This window comes from Lissotriton helveticus, chromosome 1_1, assembly GCF_964261635.1.
Source record: "Lissotriton helveticus chromosome 1_1, aLisHel1.1, whole genome shotgun sequence".
NCBI classification, from domain to species: Eukaryota; Metazoa; Chordata; class Amphibia; order Caudata; family Salamandridae; genus Lissotriton; species Lissotriton helveticus.
In genome coordinates this window covers 460,484,700-460,506,313 of record NC_136057.1, presented here as the reverse complement: position 1 = coordinate 460,506,313, position 21,614 = coordinate 460,484,700, and the positions used below count along the sequence as shown (strand labels likewise).

At 43.5% G+C, this 21,614-nt stretch overlaps 1 protein-coding gene across 2 annotated transcripts in view; it reads right to left on the bottom strand.

Annotated features, from left to right (window-relative positions):
- The window catches only part of SHISAL1 (shisa like 1), a 671,920-nt gene that overhangs the window by 238,363 nt on the left and 411,943 nt on the right, over positions 1–21,614 (bottom strand). Inside the window, exon 4 of one of the 2 annotated variants that reach the window (XM_078673855.1) lies at positions 12,522–12,809. In XM_078673855.1, coding sequence (XP_078529981.1) covers positions 12,522–12,809 — 288 coding nt within the window. Of the gene's footprint in view, positions 1–12,517; positions 12,810–21,614 lie in introns of those variants that run through there. The other variant, XM_078673854.1, reaches the window with a different exon arrangement.

Genomic DNA, 21,614 nt, shown 5'->3' with positions numbered 1-21,614 from the left:
CCTACTCATCAAAGGGGGATGGAGCCCAGGGCCGTGGTGATCGAGTTCCACACCTCGCTCCAATATGTCCATAGCTGCAAACAATCTCAGAACAAATGGACAATATCTCTGTCTGGGACACAACATCTCCAGCAGGCGGGCGTCATGTTTCATGTGAGCTTTAAAAGGTTTTGCTGGACACAATACCATTTGTGTAGTATTTTATAAAAGTTTAGTTTAAGAAAGGCTTCTTCCTTCATCCTTGAAATCCGTTCCCAGCCTAGCCGACCATCAATCACTTAGTAAGAGGGTCTTCAGCTCATGTACTTTTTCTCAATATGCAGGTCTCCCAAACTATTTCTGGAGTAACTTTCTCTAGTGTGATCCTGAAACATTCATATGGTAAATACATTTTTGCCAAACCAAACAATGAATTACATATATTGTATAACTTTTCTCATTTACAGTTCACGTAGCTTAGTAAAGAATGTGTCCGTTCTTTCTTTAATAGGGTGTGAAAAGAATGTGTCTGTTCTTTCTTTAATAGGGTGAGAAATGTTATTCATGCCTGCGCATTCTTTTTATTCGTGTTCCATCTCACTCTCTATAAGTCATGAAATTAAGCTGCAAAAATTGCTAGCATCTTTGCAATTAACTACATTTATATTTCCTGAGCACAAATGTTGTGATTTTGTCATCACATTCTCTGTGTGTGTTGTAAGCATTGTTACCTTAACACAACGATTCCTAGATTATGCTGACGAGACAAGAGTGGCGCCTTAGTTATCGGAATGAGATGCTACTATTACTTGTCGGGCTCTACATCAGGAGTCATCACATTGCAGGTAAGTTTTTAAGTATTTTGCTTTTGCGGGTTTTCACTTTGCTGGTAAGTTTTTTTTAAGTCATCGAACATTAATATGATAAGTGCATATTAGAGGCCTAAGGTTGAGTGGTTTATTAATGTCTTCTGAACCTCCAGCCTGAAACTGCTGATATATGCCTATTAGTGTTTTGAAAATGTGCGTTTCTGTTGGGGATAATATGCTAATATTTAAAAGCAAAAGGAGCAATTGATGAATGGAATGCTGAACAATGCAAACATTCACCCCAGTCACAAAGATCTGGATTTAATTCATCGTTCTTTTGCTCACCACGCCACCCCAGTTTGGACCCAGCCATATGCAAATCAGTCTTGACCCTGTTCCTCATGGGAACTGTCCAGCACGAACTGTCATGCCCGGTCCTCCCTGGACCTGAAACAAGCATCCTGGAACCAGTTTCAGGGCATCGCCCCATATCAGCCAGGCTAGCTTGAATCCAGTGGAGAAGTGAGCACAGGACCCACGTCTGTGCATACCCTTCCCATTTAGGGCGACAAACGCAAAAGGAGCAATTGATGGATGGAATGCTGAACAATGCAAACATTCACCCCCAGTCACAAAGATCTGTGTTTACTCCATCAATCTTTTGCTCAACACGCCACCCCAGTTTGAACCCATCCATATGCAAATCAGTCTTGACTCTGTCCCTCATGGGAACAGTCCAGCCCGAAATGCCAAGCCAGCTCTTCCCTGGACCGGAAACAAGCATCCTTTTTATTGCAACAATGTGAATTCTTGTAAGAGAGCAGAATAGGTAAATAAAAATTATGCATTGTTAAATGTGATTTTCTATTGTAGAACATTGAAATTATAGAGCAGGTTAATTAAGACATATATAAGGACAGAAAGTAAAATGCAATGTGAGACACTAACTTTTTACAGACAAGGTTCCATATTTCTAATTTTTTTTCAGACATTGGTGAGGATTCATTGATAGATGTTTGCATCAAGGATAGGTCTGCAAGGGTGAACCTATCAAGTGTGCTGATTAATGTTCTGAGGGCATTGTCATTGTCAAGCATTTGTCTTCTATCACCACTTAAAGAAAGACAAGATGCTGCAATAACCAACTATTATATTTTATTTGTTAGGGAAACTAAATATCCTACAGATGAATTCAGTAATGTAAAATATAGGAGGTATTTCATAGTAGACTCCTTTTCTGTGAAATATAAGCTTTCAAACCACTGGTAAACCTTCAATAAGAAGGCTTACCCGCTAGAAATTGATATCTGTGTTCACACACAAACATACATGCAGTTAGGGATTAGTGAATTTCATTTGTAATAATTATAATTAGAAGATAAAATGTGTTTAACTTTTCATAAATAAACGTAAGGTTAACCATATTTAAAGTAGATTGGAATATAAATAGGAGTATTTAATCTTTTAATTCTGATTCAATTTTTATTATTATTCTGTGGAGCAAGTCCTCGTACCAGCTCCCCCCTTTGCTTCACGCCGCTCGCCCCAGCTGCCTGGTTGCTCCTCATTTTACACTGCTGTTTATCATACTACTCCTTCCAATGCACTACCCTATCTCTCATCCTATACATCTATCAATCTATCTTCTACATCCACTCTCTCATTTATCCCAAACCCCATACCACTATGATTGCCAAAATAACCCTTTCTAGACTCTCTCCTACTCTACCCCTTCTTGCATCATCTGACACCTCTTTTACTATACCGATCGCCTAAAACAAACCTTTCTAAACTCCTCCCTCTGAGTCCTCCCCTCCAAAATTCCTTTTTACTCATCCAAAAGCCTCCTCCTACTGCAAAGACCTATTAAAAAAAATCCTTCACTCTTTTATCCCTCCACTATCCTTTTCAATCGAAATTAACAGACTAACATGTTCACTTCTCAAATTCCATATTAAACTATACTAAAATACTACCCAAATAACTGAATAACATATCCTCTACTCAAATTACTTCATATTTGCTATATGAATGCAAATCTTTCTTCTCCTTTTATCCCTCCGCTATCCTTCTCACTCCAAGTAACTAATATCCACCACTGAAATTACTTCATATTTCACCATATTAATTCACCACTAATCCTTTGTAGGCTTCCTGAATAGCGTGTGTCAACAAGCGCTATATAAATACAAACCTTTGTCCTCCTCTATCCTTCTGCTATCATTCCAAATCCAATTAACTGACTAACCTATCCACCACTGAAAATGTACTTGCATGTTTCAGTATACTAATTCAACACTAATCCTATATGGGTCCTGGAGTAGCGTGCTACTTGCCGAAAAAGCGCTTTCACACCTCGTCAGGGGTAGTAAGCGCTATATAAATGCAATTACAATACAATACAATACAATATTCATAGCCTTTTTACATTGCTTTTTAAAGTTTTCTAATTAGCCTTTTTACACTGCCTTTTTACACTGCTGTTTATTGTTTTCATAGCCGCTTTACACTGCTGTTCATCCTTTTCATAACCTTTTGGTACTGATGTTATTGTTTTATAATCTTCTTACACTGTCATCATCCTCGTATTCCTTGTGCATAGCTGTTTCGTGTTTGGAGGAGGACGCCAGTACCGTGAGGGACTGCAAGTCCCAGGGAGCCTGCTGTTGATTGCCCGCAACTGAGCCTGTCAGCGGGACACTATTTCACTGCTTGCCGCTCCGGCTTTGCGGGAGCCGCTTCGTGTTTGGAGGAAGACACCTGTACCGTGAGGGACTGCAAGTCCCAGGGAGCCTGCTGTTGATTGCCCGCACCTGAGCCTGTCAGCAGGACACTATTTCACTGCTCGCCTCTCCCGCTTCGCGGGACGTGTACGGTTGCGTGCCGGGTGAAACCCGGGCCAAGGTTGGGCCCGTTTGAGCCCGGATCAGGCTGGGCCGGGCCCATTCTCTGAGCTCGATATCATTGCAAGGTCAGTCCGACTTAACATACTGTTTGCTCCGGGAGAGGAGCTACTAATTGGGAAGTTTGATCTCCCTAAACTCTTAATTCCATCTTTTATTACATCAAAAGTACAGTGAGGATGAATTTGCGTGAGGGTAAGGGGAGAATTGAGCAGCTGTCTAGTAGCGTGGTGGGGACTTTGGACCAATTTTTAATCAGAGCTAGCTCGGTCCTCCCTCATGAGATAGCACTGACAGAGCGCCGCCTATCTCTAGATCCACATACGACCAAACGATCATCTTTGGGCGCCCTAGCATCTGCTCGCATTCCTAACTGTTCCTTGGTTGCAGATACCGACCCTTCTGATAAGGCAAGCGACTCTGGACAGTCCATAAATTAATCATTGGAAACACAAGTCATACTGGGAACTCATAATAACCCACCATCTTTTGAGCTGGTACAGGTGGATGCGGCAAACACCCGAAGCAGCCCACCCCCACGTATTGCTACAAGATCTGCGCCTCACGGCATAACCAAATTCTCTGCTTCAATCCCAGATCCACCACAAAAGAGGAAGCGGAGATGGGGCCCGCAGAAACCTGCAAAAGCCAAATGGACAAATAAAAATGGAGGAACTGCATCACTGCCAACACCAACGATGGGGGACCCACTATCAAGTATGCCTGGTGACCCGATTTCAGATCTCCTAGGCGATCCCTCTCCCAAAGCCAATGAGGCCATGTGGACCAAACTGGGTAATCTAATTGCATCATCTTTGACCCCTATCATCGACAGACTGTCAAAAATCGAGGAGAGTCTAACTAACTTCGAACTGAAGGTTATGACAAACCTTTGCAATGTAGAGGGTTCTCTAGTTCCTAGTAACAGGTTAACAGCCAATACATCTAAAGAGTTGAGTAATGCGGTATATGGAAATCCCATGCCCCCCAAACCCCCAGCGGCTAGGCAAATGTCATCAATGCACTAGTACCTGGGAGGAATGGGGAAGTTGTTAGTATTCATGATGCTGGTTCAGCGAATGTGGGAGGTAAAGTGGGTGAGCAGGGGACTATGCCTAGTGGTCCTGCTCAGGCCAGCATTTGTATTCAGGGAGGGTAGGAAAGTAGATCATGTGCAGGGTTAGTGGGTGACAAAGAAAACTCTCCTTCTACTCGTGCCTTAGCAAATCTACCCAGTTTGATACCGGGGCCTTATGGCCGAGAACCCCTACAGATGCATGAGGGATAGGACCACAGCTCAGCTTTGGAGGGCTCCCAGGTTTTGTACCTCCCTCCAGCCGCTGCATCCTTGGTAGTGGCCCTGAGCAATGTCCCAGTATTGCAGGATGGACAGATTGAAAGAAATCGAAGAGTTGATGGCTAAAACTATGCATTGGCTTACAACTCAATTGAAGTATGTTGGGGTTTGGCGATTGGGATATCTGTAATCAGATGATCATGGCCAGACGCACAGCTTGGATAGGATACTCTAGGAAGGATGGAGAGGGGATTGTGTAGTTGCTAATTTTAATAACGAGCAGGTTGTGAGATTTCTGCTAGACCATTTATGAAGCAGTAATTCAGAGCAATATTCCAGCAAAATCTCCCTTCTGCCATTAGGGTTCTTTTATAGACCCTGTCATTTTCCTCTGATAGGGTGGTCAATGCCCCGTGTACAGAACCACCTGGGGGCACTGCAGAGAATCACACAGAGACCATTTGATTTAAATCTAGTCAATAGATTTGCCTCTCTGTCCGGTCTAGATGGTTGTGACTGACTACAATCTGCAAGCCCGTCTCAGTTAGACAACACCATTGCCCGGTCTGTTTCATCCCCTGTGACTGACTTGACTATCCAGCCGGATGCCCTAAAATATCCAGGGAGGAGTATGAATCAGTTATCCACAGTTAGGGAGGTTAGCACTGCTTCCCCCCATTAAGCTTAATATCTTAGAATATTGCTGGCCTTCAAATAAAAATTATCTCCCCTGAGTGCTCATACTTCGTAGAGAACCACAATATTGTTATTTTTTCAGGAGACTTGGTCAGTGAATATGATTTTCCGCCCTGAGTACTTGGCATTTGGTAAACCATCAATTGCCAGCCATAAAGGGAGACCTTGTTGGGGTCTGCTAATCTGGGCAAGACAGCAGGCAGGTTTTAGGTAGAAGAGATAATGATAGATAATCCTGATATCCTAGCTATTGAAATCTGCTCTGAACATGAGCTAGATCTCACAGTGATTAACATTTATGCAAGAGGGCTAGTGGGTGGGAAAGCCTCCCCTACCATCTCAAATCTCGAAGCCTTTCTTAAACCACTAAAGGGACAAATCACCTGGTATTTGCGGGTGATTTCAATTGTACCTTTGAGCCCCTTGGCTTAGAAGATGGAAGTCTAACCCGGGACGAGGATGCGATCTGGGGCATAGCACTTTTAGAGCTTTCCCCAGTCAACAAATGGTCTGAGGTAGTGCTCCAGTTAAAAAGTTTATCCCTGGAAATGGGCCTTAGGGCCGTCAACGGTAGGTCAAAATCTGACAGCAAGGGTACCCACACCTTCAATAATGGGAGAAGAAGTAGTAGAATTTAGTACTTCCTTATTAATTTAGAATCATGCGCAAGGTTAGAGGACATGAAGGTCCAGAGTAGAGTTGAGAGTGACCACGATCCCTTAATTTTAACCTTAAAAATAAATGGCCTATCCATGGCAAGGGTAGGTAGTGAAATAGTCACGGCTGATGTTATTATGTCACAAGGTTGCCGTAGTCTAAAATGGGCATTGCTCTCAGAAGATTAGGGTACTCTGGATTTGATAAAGTCATCCCTGGAAGACACCTTACTAGCTCTCTCACACCTCTTCCTGCCTTTACAAAGGCTCATGAGGAGCTATTTGAAAAGTTGAAAACCTTCTTTAAAAAAAAAAAAAAAAAAGGAATACCAAGCAGGCCATTCAGAAATCAGCTAAATGGTATGATGGGGCATATAGGGCCGCTTTCAGACATCTCTCCCAAGCTATTAGGCTGGGACTGCCGCATAAAGTTAGGGAAGCAACGGCTGCATATAAGGAAATCCAACGACGGGCAAAGAAGATCTTTGATGAGATAAGATGGTGGGATTTATTAAATGCAAGCAATGGGAAAAACTGGGTGCGGTTCTGGCAGACAATTAAATGGGGAAGTGGTGATATAGGTCCCACACCATTTAATAATGTCCCACCAGAAGCCTGGGTCATGCACTATCAGACCCAGTTTGCTTCTATGACTAGTAGCCCAAGCCAATATCCACAAGTAATGTGTGACACATTGCTAACCTTTGATATTGGGGAAATTGAGAGAGTTTTTGATGGTGTGGCAGCAGGTAGGGCTCCGGGACCGGAATGTATCCCGGTGGATGTTTTTTAAATCCGATAAGCAAAATTGGCTCAAATATATTCATACTATAGCTAATGGTCTGGCAAGAGGCACTCCCTTGTCAGAATTGTGGCGTGGGGCTGAAATCATCCCTATGTGTAAAAAAGGGGACCGCGCAGCCCAAGTAACTATAGGACCATAAGTCCTATAGACACTATGCAAAGATTGTGGCCAGACTGGTGTTAAGTAGGGTAAACATGTGGATAGATGATCAAGAAATACTGTCCACCTTTCAAGCTGTCTTCCGTCTTCATGTCAGTACTATTGACCAAGTTTTCAGATTCATGATGATGTATTGGAATACTGTGGTTTTAGCAGGGGGGACACTCTATGTTGCATTTATAGATCTTAAGGCAGCATTTGATTTGGTGCCCCGTTTCAAGTTATGGTACACTCTTAAGAAAGTAGGGTTGCCACCCCGAGATTTTATCTTTTATTATTAAGCTTCATGAGTCTAATTATGGCCGGGTCTGGTGGGGTCATCAGGGTGAGATAACTGATCGGTTTCCTGTGACTAAGGGGATACAGCAGGGCTGTGTTTTGGCCCCCACCCTCTTCTCGCTCTCTATAAATAATGTTATCTCATATTATTCTGAGTATCCAACTGACGCCCCTACTCTTGGTGGTAGAAGGGTATCACTTTTAATGTTTGCAGACGACACCATAATTTTATCCAAAACTCAATCTGGTCTGCAACGAGTCCTTTACAGATTCACCTCATTTTGCAAGGACCATGAACCAGTAGTCAATGTTGATAAGACTAAGTTCATGGTGCTGCACAAACATAAAATAGTGAGAGGCAGTGTATTAATGAAAAACACGCTTTTTGAGCAAACGGATAGCTTCACGTACCTGGGTGTAATGATGGGCAAGAGGATGAACTGGAAGCCTCAGATAGATCTTTTAGTTCTTAGGCACAACCAACTGGCAGAGGCCCTTTTAAAAGAGCACCGGCTGTCTTATACCAAACCGGTAGGCTCAGCTTTAGCCATCTATAATGGGAAAATTAGGGCTCGATTATTTATGGTGCAGAACTCTGGGGTTTCGAACATCTAGGTCCCTCAGTCCTTGCCCAAAATAGGTTTCTGAGATCACTTACTGGCCTCCCCCATTCGACCCCCCTCAAACTCCTATTTTTAGATCTGGGATGTATTTAATTTGAGGAGGCAGCAGGTTTTAGACCCCTAGTGTATTGGAGGCGGCTATGGACCACCCCTGAGTTAGCACCCTATGCTAAAGCAGTTAAGCATATTAGAGAAGCCGATACCTCTTCAAAAATCAAATGTTGCAAAAGATTAGGGGCCTACTTCTTGATATCAGTCTCAGGCATTTGTGGGAGGACCCGGTAGGGAACCAGTTCCCAACCAAAAATTATTTTAAATCTCTATACAGGGACATGGTCTGGCTAAAGTCTTTGTCATTGGTGGTCGGTGCCTCCTTGACAGGCCTCTTTTTAGATCTCAAGTATGAATATAGGCTGGAGGCAAAATGGAGTGATGGAGATACAAAATGCATTACGTGTTCATCTCATGAGGAGTCTATATCACATGTATTGTTTGAATGCCCAGCCTACAAGTGCCCCCGCAATAAATGGCTCAAGCCGATCTGTCTAAATACTGGCACAAGATCATGCCAAACAGCATTGCGTATTTTAAAGACAGATACGGGGGAACTTGTAGCCACAGCCATGGCAAAATTCTTGAGCTGGACATGGGCCCTTAGAAGGAGTGGCCTGGCTACCAATGTAGGCCTCTCTTTGCACTAATTAAGTGGTCATGATTATGTTATCAAGTGCCATTTTCTTCTCATGGCTACTGCAGGTATATTGTTTTATGCAGCTCCTTTCTGATACAACTTGTCTCGATGCGAATGTAAATTTTATTCTTTTACTATAAGTAATTTTAACTATAATTGTATTTTATAAGTGTGGCACACTTGTTTTATATATGTGTACTTTTTATATGTGTCTTTTATGATTGAAAAATATCAAATAAAGACGAAATTGATTGAATTGATTGATTGCATAGCCATTCCTCCTGCTGTAACATTGTATCTTGTAATACTGTTATCTATCTGTGAACTCGGTTTCTCCTTCTCCACAGCCTTTAATTTTATAGCCCAACTGTACTCTTTATTTATCTTACCATTTTCACTGTTTGCTCAGCATTTTCAGTGTTTTTGGCTTTTACAAATGTTCCCCTGCCGCCACTTGCTTTTCTCACCATTTGTTTACTTTCCTCCCAGTGCCCCTCCCAGAACCTACTAAATGGAGGCGGGCGACCTGCGGGCACACCAAAGGGAAGCCCATCTTTGCCCATGCACGCCTGGACCACACCCACTGCCTGGAACCCTGGTGCTCCTGCCACCTGAAGGTACACCGCCTCCGAGCTCTGTACATTGTACACTGCAACAACAACTACTGCTGCACCTCAATTTATGCTAGGACCTTTCGCCTGCTGGCACTGCTTTCTCACCTGCTTACCCGGGGCACCCGCTCAATACACAATCTCTCTGCAAACATGCCACTGAGATCTGGGACACCCTTGCCCCTCTCACCCCCTAATATCATCTTGCTCACGAGACCTGGCTCAAACCCGCATCAGCGCTTATCATTGCCTCAGCAGCGCCCAATGGCTATAAGATAACATATCGAGACCGCGTCAACAAACACAGAGGTGGGATCACCATAATTCACAAGGAACCCATAGAGTGCACCACTACCGCGGATGATGCCACCCCGATCATGAAGCATCTCAACTTCCAACTCTGAAGGGGAAACCACCATCAAAGGCATGCTCACTCACAGACCTCCAGAACTTCGCCCCAACTTCTGTGATGCCATCCAAGACTTCATTGCACCGCTCTTCATTGACTCCAAGCACTACATCTTCTTCATAGACCTCAATTTCCACCTCGACGAACCTGACGACATGAACACCACCAACCTCCTTGAAAGCATAAACATGCTGAACGAGTCACCAATCCCACGCACAGCGCCCACGCACAGCGCAGGACACACACTCAACCCCATTTTCACAGCCAGACTCAAGTACAGCCACATCAATGAACTCACCTTGACAGACCACACCATCGCCCCATCATGATCACTGGTCCTACCAGCACAACCACCGCCCTGCACCCCTCACCGCGCTGTGCCCAGCAACAGATGGACTTGGTAGGTAGATAGTTTCCCCTGAACGATGTGCATTTTTGTAAAAAAAGGTATTGAAAGAGTATGCTGCATCCAGAGTTTTGCAAGTTAATTCCTCTTGCAGCAGCAGAACGCTTAGTCTTTCTTCAAGGACTGACAGTGCAGGCACCCAGAGGCAGGAATTGTCCATGAGCTTAGTGCTTATAATGGCTTCCACTGTTCCAGTTAATCTTTTCCGGTTTTGAACTAAATATTATGGTGTAGCTTACAAACAGAAGAGTTCCATTAAACATTTGGAGTCAACGAATAAGGCAGTTATTTGTGGATGTAACTTTACATCGTCGCACGGGACATGAGGTGCAAAGTTAATATCAACCACATCTTGGTGACGTCACGTTAGCATATAATTCCAACGTGTTATTCTAAAATGCACTGAGAGAATTATTAACAAGAGATTCCGCACATCACTCAGGAATGAGACACTTAGTTGGTTTTATTTTGTAGACATTGTAGTTAGTGGCCGCACATTCTTAGTAATGTGTTATTCTTAATTGTGTATAATTACTAACGTCTACAGGGTGGAAAGTTGGCAGACCTTCCCTCTAAGCAGCTGCGTGTTTTCCCTTTTGTAGTCATGCTCTGCAAGGCAAACACAAGCTGAGCACACTTCCACAGCACTCCTGGCCTAGTGACAGGCTTTAGGCAGGCACTGAATGCATAATTGCACTTTAGCTGAGAATGCCAAGTCTTTCGGGAATCTATGAGGAGCGAGCCAGTGAAGACTTTGGGCAATCAAACTTGGCTGTGTTATTCTTATTTTTCAGCACCCTATGTTTACATCTTTTACCGGGGGTCTGTCCAATAGGCTTAAAAGCACAAGGTCACGTGCACATTATAAACCGTATAACGCTACGCAAGATATGTGTTCCTCTTATTAAGGGCTTATGGTTACTCCAATCAAATGTAATAAAACACCGCCCTTGTGAAAAATAGACACCATCTATTTGATTTATTTTATGGTTGTTTTATATTTTGTGGAAATTACTCTAGCGCGTTACAAGTAAAAACGTAAAAAAATATATAAAGCAAATGCAGACATTTTGATCCGATTACTCGAGTCATGATGTCAGCTATGAATAGGGTGGGTACAAATAAGATTAAATGTCTGTTGGTTGGGTGGTAAAAGAACACTCATATAAACTTCAGATTTAAGGTGTTCAAGACATTGAAGGAAAATAATCTATAAAGAAATGCATGTAATATTATGAAACATAATATGAGAACGTGGAATGTAGCCAATCATTCAATTCCAGTGAAACCGGAATATTGTATGTATGTGTCATTTTTCAGAAACACAATAGCAAAATATACTGGATAATGCAAAACAAGATGTTGATTGCAGCACGGATTCCGAGTGAAAATCCTTATATCTATTTCTGTCTGTTTTAGTTACTTGCAAAACGAATCTGTCTCCGTTTCCCACACGAGGAGAAGGGTGTCGTGGTTTCAGGTATTTCTTGGCTCATCTGTCACCCGCAGTTGCTTCGCCCTCTTGTGTAAGGTCCAAACGTGCATATTTTGGCATACGGTATTGTTTATAATATTTTGGGATACCTGAGGACAATTCAATATTTCAGTGTTTAATCGAGATACAGGTTATATAGCTGGGCGTGTAGTTTCCATCGCCACGTAAACATTGTTTTCATAAGGGCTGTTGTAAGTATGAGTTTTGAGGGCTTTATGTATTTGCAGTTTTAGAGAGCACAAACCAGATGTGCTGGTTGCACAGCAAAAGCAAGTAGCTCACGGGTGTAAGTCACTGATTTTTGGGGGGAGAAAATGCCGGTGTATCAAGTGGCACCACTCAGACAAAACTACCACCAAGCAATGGAGGCCCTTTGATTAATGGCTGCTGACAGGAGACAAGTGCAGATGCCAGGAAGAATTCAAAAACTGTTGCAGTCTCAGGGCTGAGGAGGTTAGGGACACAAGCATGCAGTCTGTAAATGTTGAATGGACTACTCCAAAGCCGAAAAAAATAGCACATGCAAATCCGCAAAGGCAACCTATATCTGACATTATCTCACTCATAAGCACGAGATAGTGGTGCAACACACTGTGAAGGTTCTACTTACGGGAAGTAGGCACGCGAAACAGTAGGACAGCACAGAAAATAAAATATCCTTGAGAGGCAAGATTTCAAAGGAGCAAGAAGAACAGAGTCTTACCAGGCAGTTGAAGTTTGAAAAGACATCAGCGGTGAGCTCACAGCATCTCCTTTTAATGTATGCACGGCCTGTGAACTTTGAGAACGAGTCTGTACTTGGCACGTGTCCCGAGAAGGGCTGTTCCACTGGCCTTGTCCCTGCTGCAGCCACTTTCCCTGGATGCCCCACCGTGCCAGATAATACTTGCACCAGTCATAGTTCCTTACTGCGTAATACAGAAAGTCCAACACCAACAACATGACAACAAAAAATCCATAGATCCACACGCCGACCAGTGCGCTGTAATTGCTGGAATAAATAAAACAGAAATAAAAAATGAATATTCAGCAATACGTTATGTATATGAGCTTGAACTTGCAATGGAAGAACATATGAAGTATGAAATAGGCATCATATTCTAATAATTAGAATAGGTATTTTTAAAATCTAGAGCAAAATATATAATATATTCAGTTTAATTGATCATTTCATTTGAAAATGCACTGAAACTGTGAATGATACAGCAAAGGTCCTATAAAGGCTGTTAATCGACAAACACCGTCAACAATCAAAGATTATGTTTAATGCACTGGATAGATGTTTAATGAGGATCTATAGGCACTCGGGGATTGATAGTTTTGGAAGTTATCATATGGAATGCACTCCAATTTCAATTCACTGTGCGAGCTAACACACGAAGCAAACCACTGTTGGTAATAAGATTTTCAACCTATCGCCTCCTCCCTCTGCCCAGACTAGGTTTGCCGCTCTGGAGCACTGTGGCAGTGCTGACATTTCCCCACCTTGTGTGTCTTGATGTGGCTTCATCCACCTACTAGAAACTGAAGAGATGACAAGTCAAGGCAGCAGAGGAAAGTCATTTCGATCATCAATCAGATATGATCAGCCGACTGTCCTGAACAATTCCTCCTCTCTATTATCCAGGAAGCCACAAAACATCTCTCAGATCAGGAACCATCCCCTCCCCCTCCCCGTAAGCATGTCATATTCATCACTCCTCTAAAGAAGCCGAATGCAAACCCTAGGAGTTTAGCAAACTAGAGTACTAATGCTAACCTCCGTTTTAGAGACAAGATCCTGTCGGAGGCGATAAGATAAGTGGAAATGAACTACATCCAGCATGACCATCAACCTGAGTTTAGACCCAGGGAAGGTACTAGGACAGTAGCAGCAGATATAAAAGGAGGAACTGCTCCACTCTGAATAAGAATACAAAAGCAGCCTTCTCACTACTCATCCTTTCTGCAGCCTATCACACTGTTGATCACACTATACTGCTACAGACAGTAGTAAATTCGAGATAGAATACGGGACTTGCCTTATCCTGGATTCATTCCTTCTCTAAATGCTGCCAAGAAGTGAGGAACAAGAGAACAGCTGAATTAGCCGCACATCTGATATCCTGTGTACAGTGCCTTCAAGCATCAAGCCTTCTATCACGACTCTCGTTTAATATTTTTGTACTCTCTCTAGCACATTATCTTGAGCACAATCAAGTGATCTTACATATGTTAATGATGAGACTCTTAACTTTTTCCGATTGAATAAGAACCCAAAAAATACTACCAATATCACCACATGCCTAGACCATGCCCTCCAGTGGCTGAGGAAGAGGTTCCCAAGAATGAATGGGACGAAGACTTAGATGACTGTACTGGGAGAGTTGAATCTCTATCATTACCCTTCAAATGGCCCACAAGGCATTGGGACCACTCCAAAAGCCAAGATCCAGGGCAAACTCTTAAATGTCCTTCACTTCACAAATCAATTCAGTGACAAAGGGATCAACTTCCAGCCCTCCCCAATCTGTTCCATTTTTGCACCACTCCAAACCAAATGAGACCCTTCATCAATTGCCTCCCCGAGCACGCATTGCTAGGTTACAAAGATTGTATAACAGGCAGTCAGAAAGTGCTTTAACTTTAAAAATAAATTAAAAACGCGACAGCATCAAACTTGCTTTGAATGTCCTCCAGTGGCTATGGATCAAAGTTAGAAATAAATTCAAGATTCTCAGTGGCTCCCACAAAGCTTTCTTTGAAGACTGTCCCAAGTACCTATAGAAACTAGAACTACCACACATTCCAGCTAAAACCTCTGCTCATCAGCTGCCAATCTTCTCCAGCAATGGCAGTACAAATGAATGAACCACAGAAGAAGAACCTTAGGAGTGCAAGGCCCAAGACTGTGAAAAATGGCAGACTTAGCTGAAATCTGAAACAAACCGTATAGACTTATTGGAAACTTTTTCAACTCATTCTGATGGAACTAGCCTATTACCAAGGACCTTTGATCGCAGAACCTCATCTAAGGGCACCTCCCCTTCCTGACTGGATGTCTTCTCCTCCACATGTGTTTTTTTCTGATATATTTTGTTCTATCTTTCACTATAAAATCACTGAAAGGTTACGGACAGAGCTCTATAAAACTCCGAAATAGATAACAAAAGTAAATAAATGCATCATTGATGCTTTGCTCATTTGTTTAGCCCTTCTCACTTTACGAGCCTGTACATCCGGAGCTCCAGAAGAGCATTTTTTAGCCTGTACTAGACTGCCGTGCAGTGGAGCAAGGTCTCTCTGAATTCCTCCATATGGCTGGCTAATGGTTTAATGCTGGGCCCCCTACCTACAGTTTCTGCCTTATTTTTCCTGCTGGCTAACCTTTCCTTTTTTCGAGGACAGAGGCAATACAACGTTTGTAGATTTGTAATTCCAACAAAGTTGTTCATGTGGTGGATGGAGGTCCATAGGTGTTTCTTTGTGGCTTACGTCTTACTCAGAGGCCCAGACAAACAGCTTGTCATTTTCAGCAATTCACTCCTTTACTTAGGTCCCCAGATCGTGGTATCAGAACTTCTTTGTTCTCTTCCTTCCTCTATAATCTTTATCCTCCAGCTACTAGTAATGTCTGCAGACACTGTTCACCTCCTGCACTCTATCTACTGTAAGTGTACTTCCTGGTTCTGTGATGTCATCAGTGGCCGCTAATGAAACAGCCACAAATTACGACTGGATATGAATTGCAATTTGTGACTGGTTGTGAATGCGATTCTTACTGATTTGCTATTCCTCACACACCTCTGTACTTACATACAGTTTACCGACTCCCACTTTATTTGCACCTGGGCCAAAGTTTACAATAAATCTGCATTTTCATGCTTCGATATTTCACAGGTAAATCAGTCTGCAAAATCTATGGAACTTATCAGCTATACCATCCTCACATAGTCTATAAAAAATAAATATATTTCATAGATGACTTCAGAGCAGACATTTATATTTTGTTGGCCCTAAATCGTGTTCAAGTAACAGCCCCAGTGCTGTTGCGACTCCCCTTTCTCAGCGGGCCAGTCAGCAGCGGTAAGCAAAGCACCGAATTGGAGACTACATCACATAGTTTACACTAGTAAATTCTTTACATGTTTTGTAGTGTTTGTTGTGCATTATAGATTTGTATGTGAGGTAGAAAATACATTACGAGGGTCCAGAAGAGGGCACCCTAAGTTATGACTCAATAAAGACAATTTATGCAGTTATAAGTGCTGAGCTTAGGACATTAATTTAGGGCTCTGCTTTAAAAAGAGTTTCCCATTTTTTTTTATAAGTAAGGGATGATGCTCTTGAAGGCAGGGATCTTATTGATCTGACCGTGGTGGGCTGTTTTGTCAAAATGTGCGTGGGCGAGGAGTCCTAGCACCTTATCAATTATGGCGGTTATGCTTAATGGTCTAGAAAATTCCTGAATCTATTTCATGTTCTCCCTGCAGACTTTGCAGTCTTCCAAAAGCGTGCGACAGCAGAGCCTACATGCGCAGCAGCATTACAGGTTCACACTACAAAGGCATGTTTTTTAAAACAGGAAGGAAGTCATTGCTTTCTCCAAGCCAATCCATCACTGAAGAATTGCGACGTGTCACTTTTTAAGAGAGGACACCGTTTGAGATAGGAATCCTTTTTGGATATTAGGCAAGCAACCAATGCTGGGGATGGGCGAGAAATGGATTTCCATAAATTTCAATACATCAAAATGAATGTTTATGCCAGAAGCGGGTCTGCATGAATCATTTTATGTAAATATGTAGTGAACTGAGTGTCTCGGATTAGCATTATGGCACAGGAAATATCAAAAGCAACCAAGGTATTAGAATTCTGAGCACGAACTACGAACTTACAAACAATTATAGTTTATCAGAGTTTATCCGCCTTGCCGCACGCCATGGGAACCAGAGACACCTGGGTACACGAGGGGTTTCTTCTGCTCAGCAGTTCATCAAAGCTTCAGAGAAGCATTTGTCGGCTCAGTGCTAATCTGACCCACGCAAAGTGCATCGATTGTGTGATCTTGAACTTTACTATCATGTTTCCATTTCAAAGAGATGATCTGGAGATTATTTTGCAATATCTTCTTGTGATTTGTGTATTATTTTATTTTGTTTGTACATCATGGGGCTGATGCTAAAAAAAAATAGTGATTCATGAACTTGTTCTAATGAGCAGACAGATTAACAAATGTGCCATCCAAAGGAAATCATTAGATTTGCTGGACATACAGAAAAGAAAGCTAAGAAGCACTTGACCATATAAATTTTCGAAGGCTCTTCGGTATTTGACATATCTGTATTTGTTATTGTTTTAATGTTAGTTTGTGTACCCTTGCAGTATTTAAAGGAGGACAAACGCAATGGGGATAAAAAAGAAGGAAACGGATAAAGCAGTGTACAAATATTGCTGGTGTGGAAAAGATATAATAGCATTGAAGACCAAATATCACGAACACTGACAAAACCAATAGGCCAGGCTGTAATGTGAAAACGCATGTTAACACACCCATTCATTAATGCTGTTTACATGCATGGCATGCTCACATGCTTTTTATCAAATGAAATGCCTGTCCTATTGGCTAAGCCACATGTAGGGACAATGTAGCAAAAAATATAGTTTTCTGCATGGAATGCATATAGAAGATAAAGAAAACGACTAAATGCATTTCTCATATGTTAAATAGTATCATCATTCCAAAGGCAACACTACTGAAAGATTAAAGGTTAAAATAATTGGTACATAGCATGAAGTGAGAAAGTACTCCCCTCCCCCTGCTCCTCCTGATGGCGCTAAAGTTCACTCTGTGTATATTTTGATGAACTGGTACCGTAGCATTATGTCTTACAAACAGCTTTTCTGACAAACCAGGCCTAAAAAGAGATTAGTGTATAAAAACAAGCATTTGCAATGCAATACGTCTCGCATTTACGAGCATTTACGCTTTTGGCATTGTAAATGAAAATGCCTTTTATTTATGTCTTGCTTTTAAAACTCATAAATAAAAGGCATTGTCATTTACAATGCCAATAGCTTAAACTTTCACAAATGCGAGACTTACTGCATTGCAAATGGGTTTGTGCTATAACTCTTTCTTTAAAGCATAAGGAGATAGCTTGTCCTGCCAGGCAGGACAAAGCTATTTCTAGAAAATAGTGCTCTGAGGCAGTAATTAAAGCCTACTGAGTAACAACACACGTAACAGGGGGTGTCACTATGCAGGGTTACAAAATGAGACAAGGCGGTACTAAGGAGGGACTACTAAGCCTATTGACCAATGAATAGCCACAGTTTACAGTGGACAATGACACAAGCCAATGAAAAATATGGGGGAGAGTGGGTGGAGCTTCAAGACATACCTGAATACAGCATACTTTGCAGAGCAGCGCATACACTGCCCAGGCTCGACCTAAAAACAAGTTATTGTAAATTTAAAGAATGCTGTCCTTTTCGAAAGGTATTAATAGAACTCCTGTAAACATCTGGGACCGTATTGCAGACATTGACCCAGGCTCATAATGGGCATGTGTGCCTGATTTTTGCCCCCCTTAGGCACTTTGGTATTACAAAAAGGGTGCAGACGTTTGTGTGACCCCTTTTGCAATACAGATTACGCTGGTGCACATGTTGCACCAGCGCTATGTCAAGAGGGCGTTACCTCATGTGCATGGGGGCTTTTCCCCACGCAAATGAGGGAATCTCTTTTTATCTGCACCCGTGCTGTATTACGGATGCAGGAACAAAAGCAAAGAAACTGTCAGGAGGCGCACTGAAACTGCGCCACAAAAAGGTGGCGCACCCTGAGGGCAGCCCTCTCGTGAATGAAAAGGGGTCCCATGGATCCCCGGACATCCCTCTCGCAGGAGGATGCAGTCACTCACTTCACCCCCTGACAAGGGGATCTCTAATCCCCTTTGAAAGTGCAGGCGGGTAACGCCTGCACTGCGAATCACGGAGCAGCTTTGAAGTAGTCACTCAGTATCTTGATTGTGCTGCCCTGAGGGCAACGCATTAAACATATTAGGGCACACTTTCCTTAACAATGCACGGCACACCAGTTTGAAGGTGTGCCATGGTGCAAACAGGAAAAGTGTACCATATATGTGATAGGGCCCCTAGTGTCAATGAGTTCGTTTGTTTTTCCATTTGAGAGCATGTTTTATTTCTTCCCCCTGCACAACACATCAACTGTCCAGTCCCAGTTCAGTAATTTTTATACAAATAAAAGACTTGAGCTGGACAAACTATTAACTTTTTAGAATGTACTAGTAAGAATACATTATAATCCTATTTGTTGATTGTCATTTGTGTTCTTCTTATTCCTATTTTGTATTGCAAGTGTTTTAAACCTTTTAATGCTGAGGATGGAACGGTTTAGTCCTCAGCTCCGGTGGGCATGTGCTTAGGACGGAACCGTTCCGTCCTCGTACCTACCTATGAGGGTAGCGTTGGGCTCCCCCCATGGGCTGCCCTTTTCTACCTCCCCCCACCAGGGATGGCAGCGGAAGCACTTCGGCTGCCATCTCCAACTCACTCCGGCGATCTGATGACGATGGCGCAATCATTAGGAAAATTAGATTTTTAAGCTAAATTTGAGGTTTGCAGGGGATTCTGGGTCAGAGAACATTGGAGGATCCATGCAAGCCACACCTCCCTGGACCACCCCAGGTGTCTAGTTTTCAGAAATGTCTGGGGTTGGTAGTTTTCCCTAGATGGCACCCAACCCCAGAACCAAAAAAGGCAAGTTCCCCTTTTGCAAAAACAGGCTGTTTTGTGGTAGATAATTTTGATGTCTCCATAATGAGTTTTGGGCCCTTCCCTGTCACAGGCCCTTCGCCCACCCACACAAGTGAGATAGGATTCTTATCGGAAGACCTGGGGGAATGCTGGCTGGTAGGAAATTTATGCCGGCCCAATGATCCCACAACTTTACCGCACAGAAATGTGAGGAAAATGTGATTTTATTTTAGGTAAAGAGATTCTGGGTAAGAGAACTTTGGGGAATCCATGCAAGCCACACCTCTCTGGACTCCCCCAGGGCTCGTGAGAGGAACGGACTAAAGTAATCCAGCGAAAAATAGGGGGCCCGTCGGCGAACGGACGGCGGACTCATCTAGAGATAATTCAGCCTGGAGGCAGAACCCGGCGCCCTCAGCGCGTTCCACAAACACACACACGCACACATCGGGAAGCTTCGGCCCGCTTCTCCCACCTACGTACTGCGGCGCAGGCCCCGTCTGGCCAGCGGCAGGAGTGATGTACCGGAGAGTACTTTCCCTCACTCCATGAGATGGCTCTTGACATCTCATGGTCTCTGCCACGGCCCCAAGCCCACCTCGACGTTGGTGGCATAACAAACATTTGTCCCGGGCACTTCCGCAGTGTGAACGCCCTCATAACTCCTGTATTGCTCAGAGTAAAGGGTTGCAGTGCTCCTGGCTAACACGCAGCACCATTTCAACCTGCTTTTCAGTCAGGAGGAGCTCAGGAGTTTTTTTCAATGTAAAGTGCGTGAGAATCGATGGTTCACCTGAGTCTAACCACTACTTACTTTATTCTGACGCTGGACACTTAAGACTTGAGATCTGTGAGTAAGAACGCTTCGTGGTGCAAGGCAGGGTGTTGGGGGCTTGCCTCTGAGAACTACGTGTCCCAGGAGTCATCTCAGCCCTCCCTTTCCGCCGGTGCACCTGAAATACATCTCGCGCCTCCTGCTTCGCGGGAGACGCTTCGTGGTGCGAGGCAGGGTGTTGGGGGCTTGCCTCTGAGAACTACGTGCCCAGGAGTCATCTGCTCTGTCCAGCACCTGCTGCAGCCCTCCCTTTCCGCCCGGTGCACCTGAAATACATCTCGCGCCTCCCGCTTCGCGGGAGATGCTTCGTGGTGCGAGGCAGGGTGTTGGGGGCTTGCCTCTGAGAGCTACGTGCCCCAGGAGCGACCGAAGCTCCGCCCCCTTATTGTCACTTCCTTAAAGGTACTAATCCTCTCCTGCCTCGCGGGACGCGTGCGGGCGGCGCCGGGCTACGCCCGGGCAAAGGGTGGGCCCTCTGTGGCCCTCAGAGGCCTGAGGAGACTGGGCTGGGCCACAGACCCTGGTATGGACTTGAATATTATTTCTGTGATTATTGTGAGACTTTGGTGTTAGGTGTTTAATGTTTTTTTTAAAAACGTGTAAGGTGCCTTAACTTGTCGGTTATATTATTACTATATATAATTTTAATTGTGCAAGGACAAGGGTGTGTAATGTCTAAATCCAAACCAGATAAGCCAGCCTCTGGTGTGGGCACTATGGATAACTTCCTGGTTAAAAAAGTGAATCAAATCAATAATGAAAGAAGGGCCTCTCTGGGCCTGGTAAGCCCACCTCGGTTACTAGACGTGGTTCTGTCTCCGTCCGGGGTCTCTTTATTGGGGAACAGCGATGTTGCAAGTGACCGGGCTACTATAGCTACAGTAGCACAGGTACACAGGGAGACTCCGGACGTCCTGTCTGATACCTCCTTGGAAGAATCAGAGCAGACATTACCACCTACTAGACCTGTGAGACTATGCAGAAAACTGCAATCTAAACGTGGGGGGAAGAATAGTAATAAGAGAGCTGATCCTCCATGTTCTGCTTGTAATGCCCCTATTCCTGGTTCCTGCCCTGAGAATGGTTATAAAGAGGGGGGTACGCTTATAGATTTGGAACAATTTACCCTACTTATGAGTTTAACAGTAGCAAAAATAGAGGCTAAAATAGTAGAGATGCTGAGACCACTTACCACCAAGC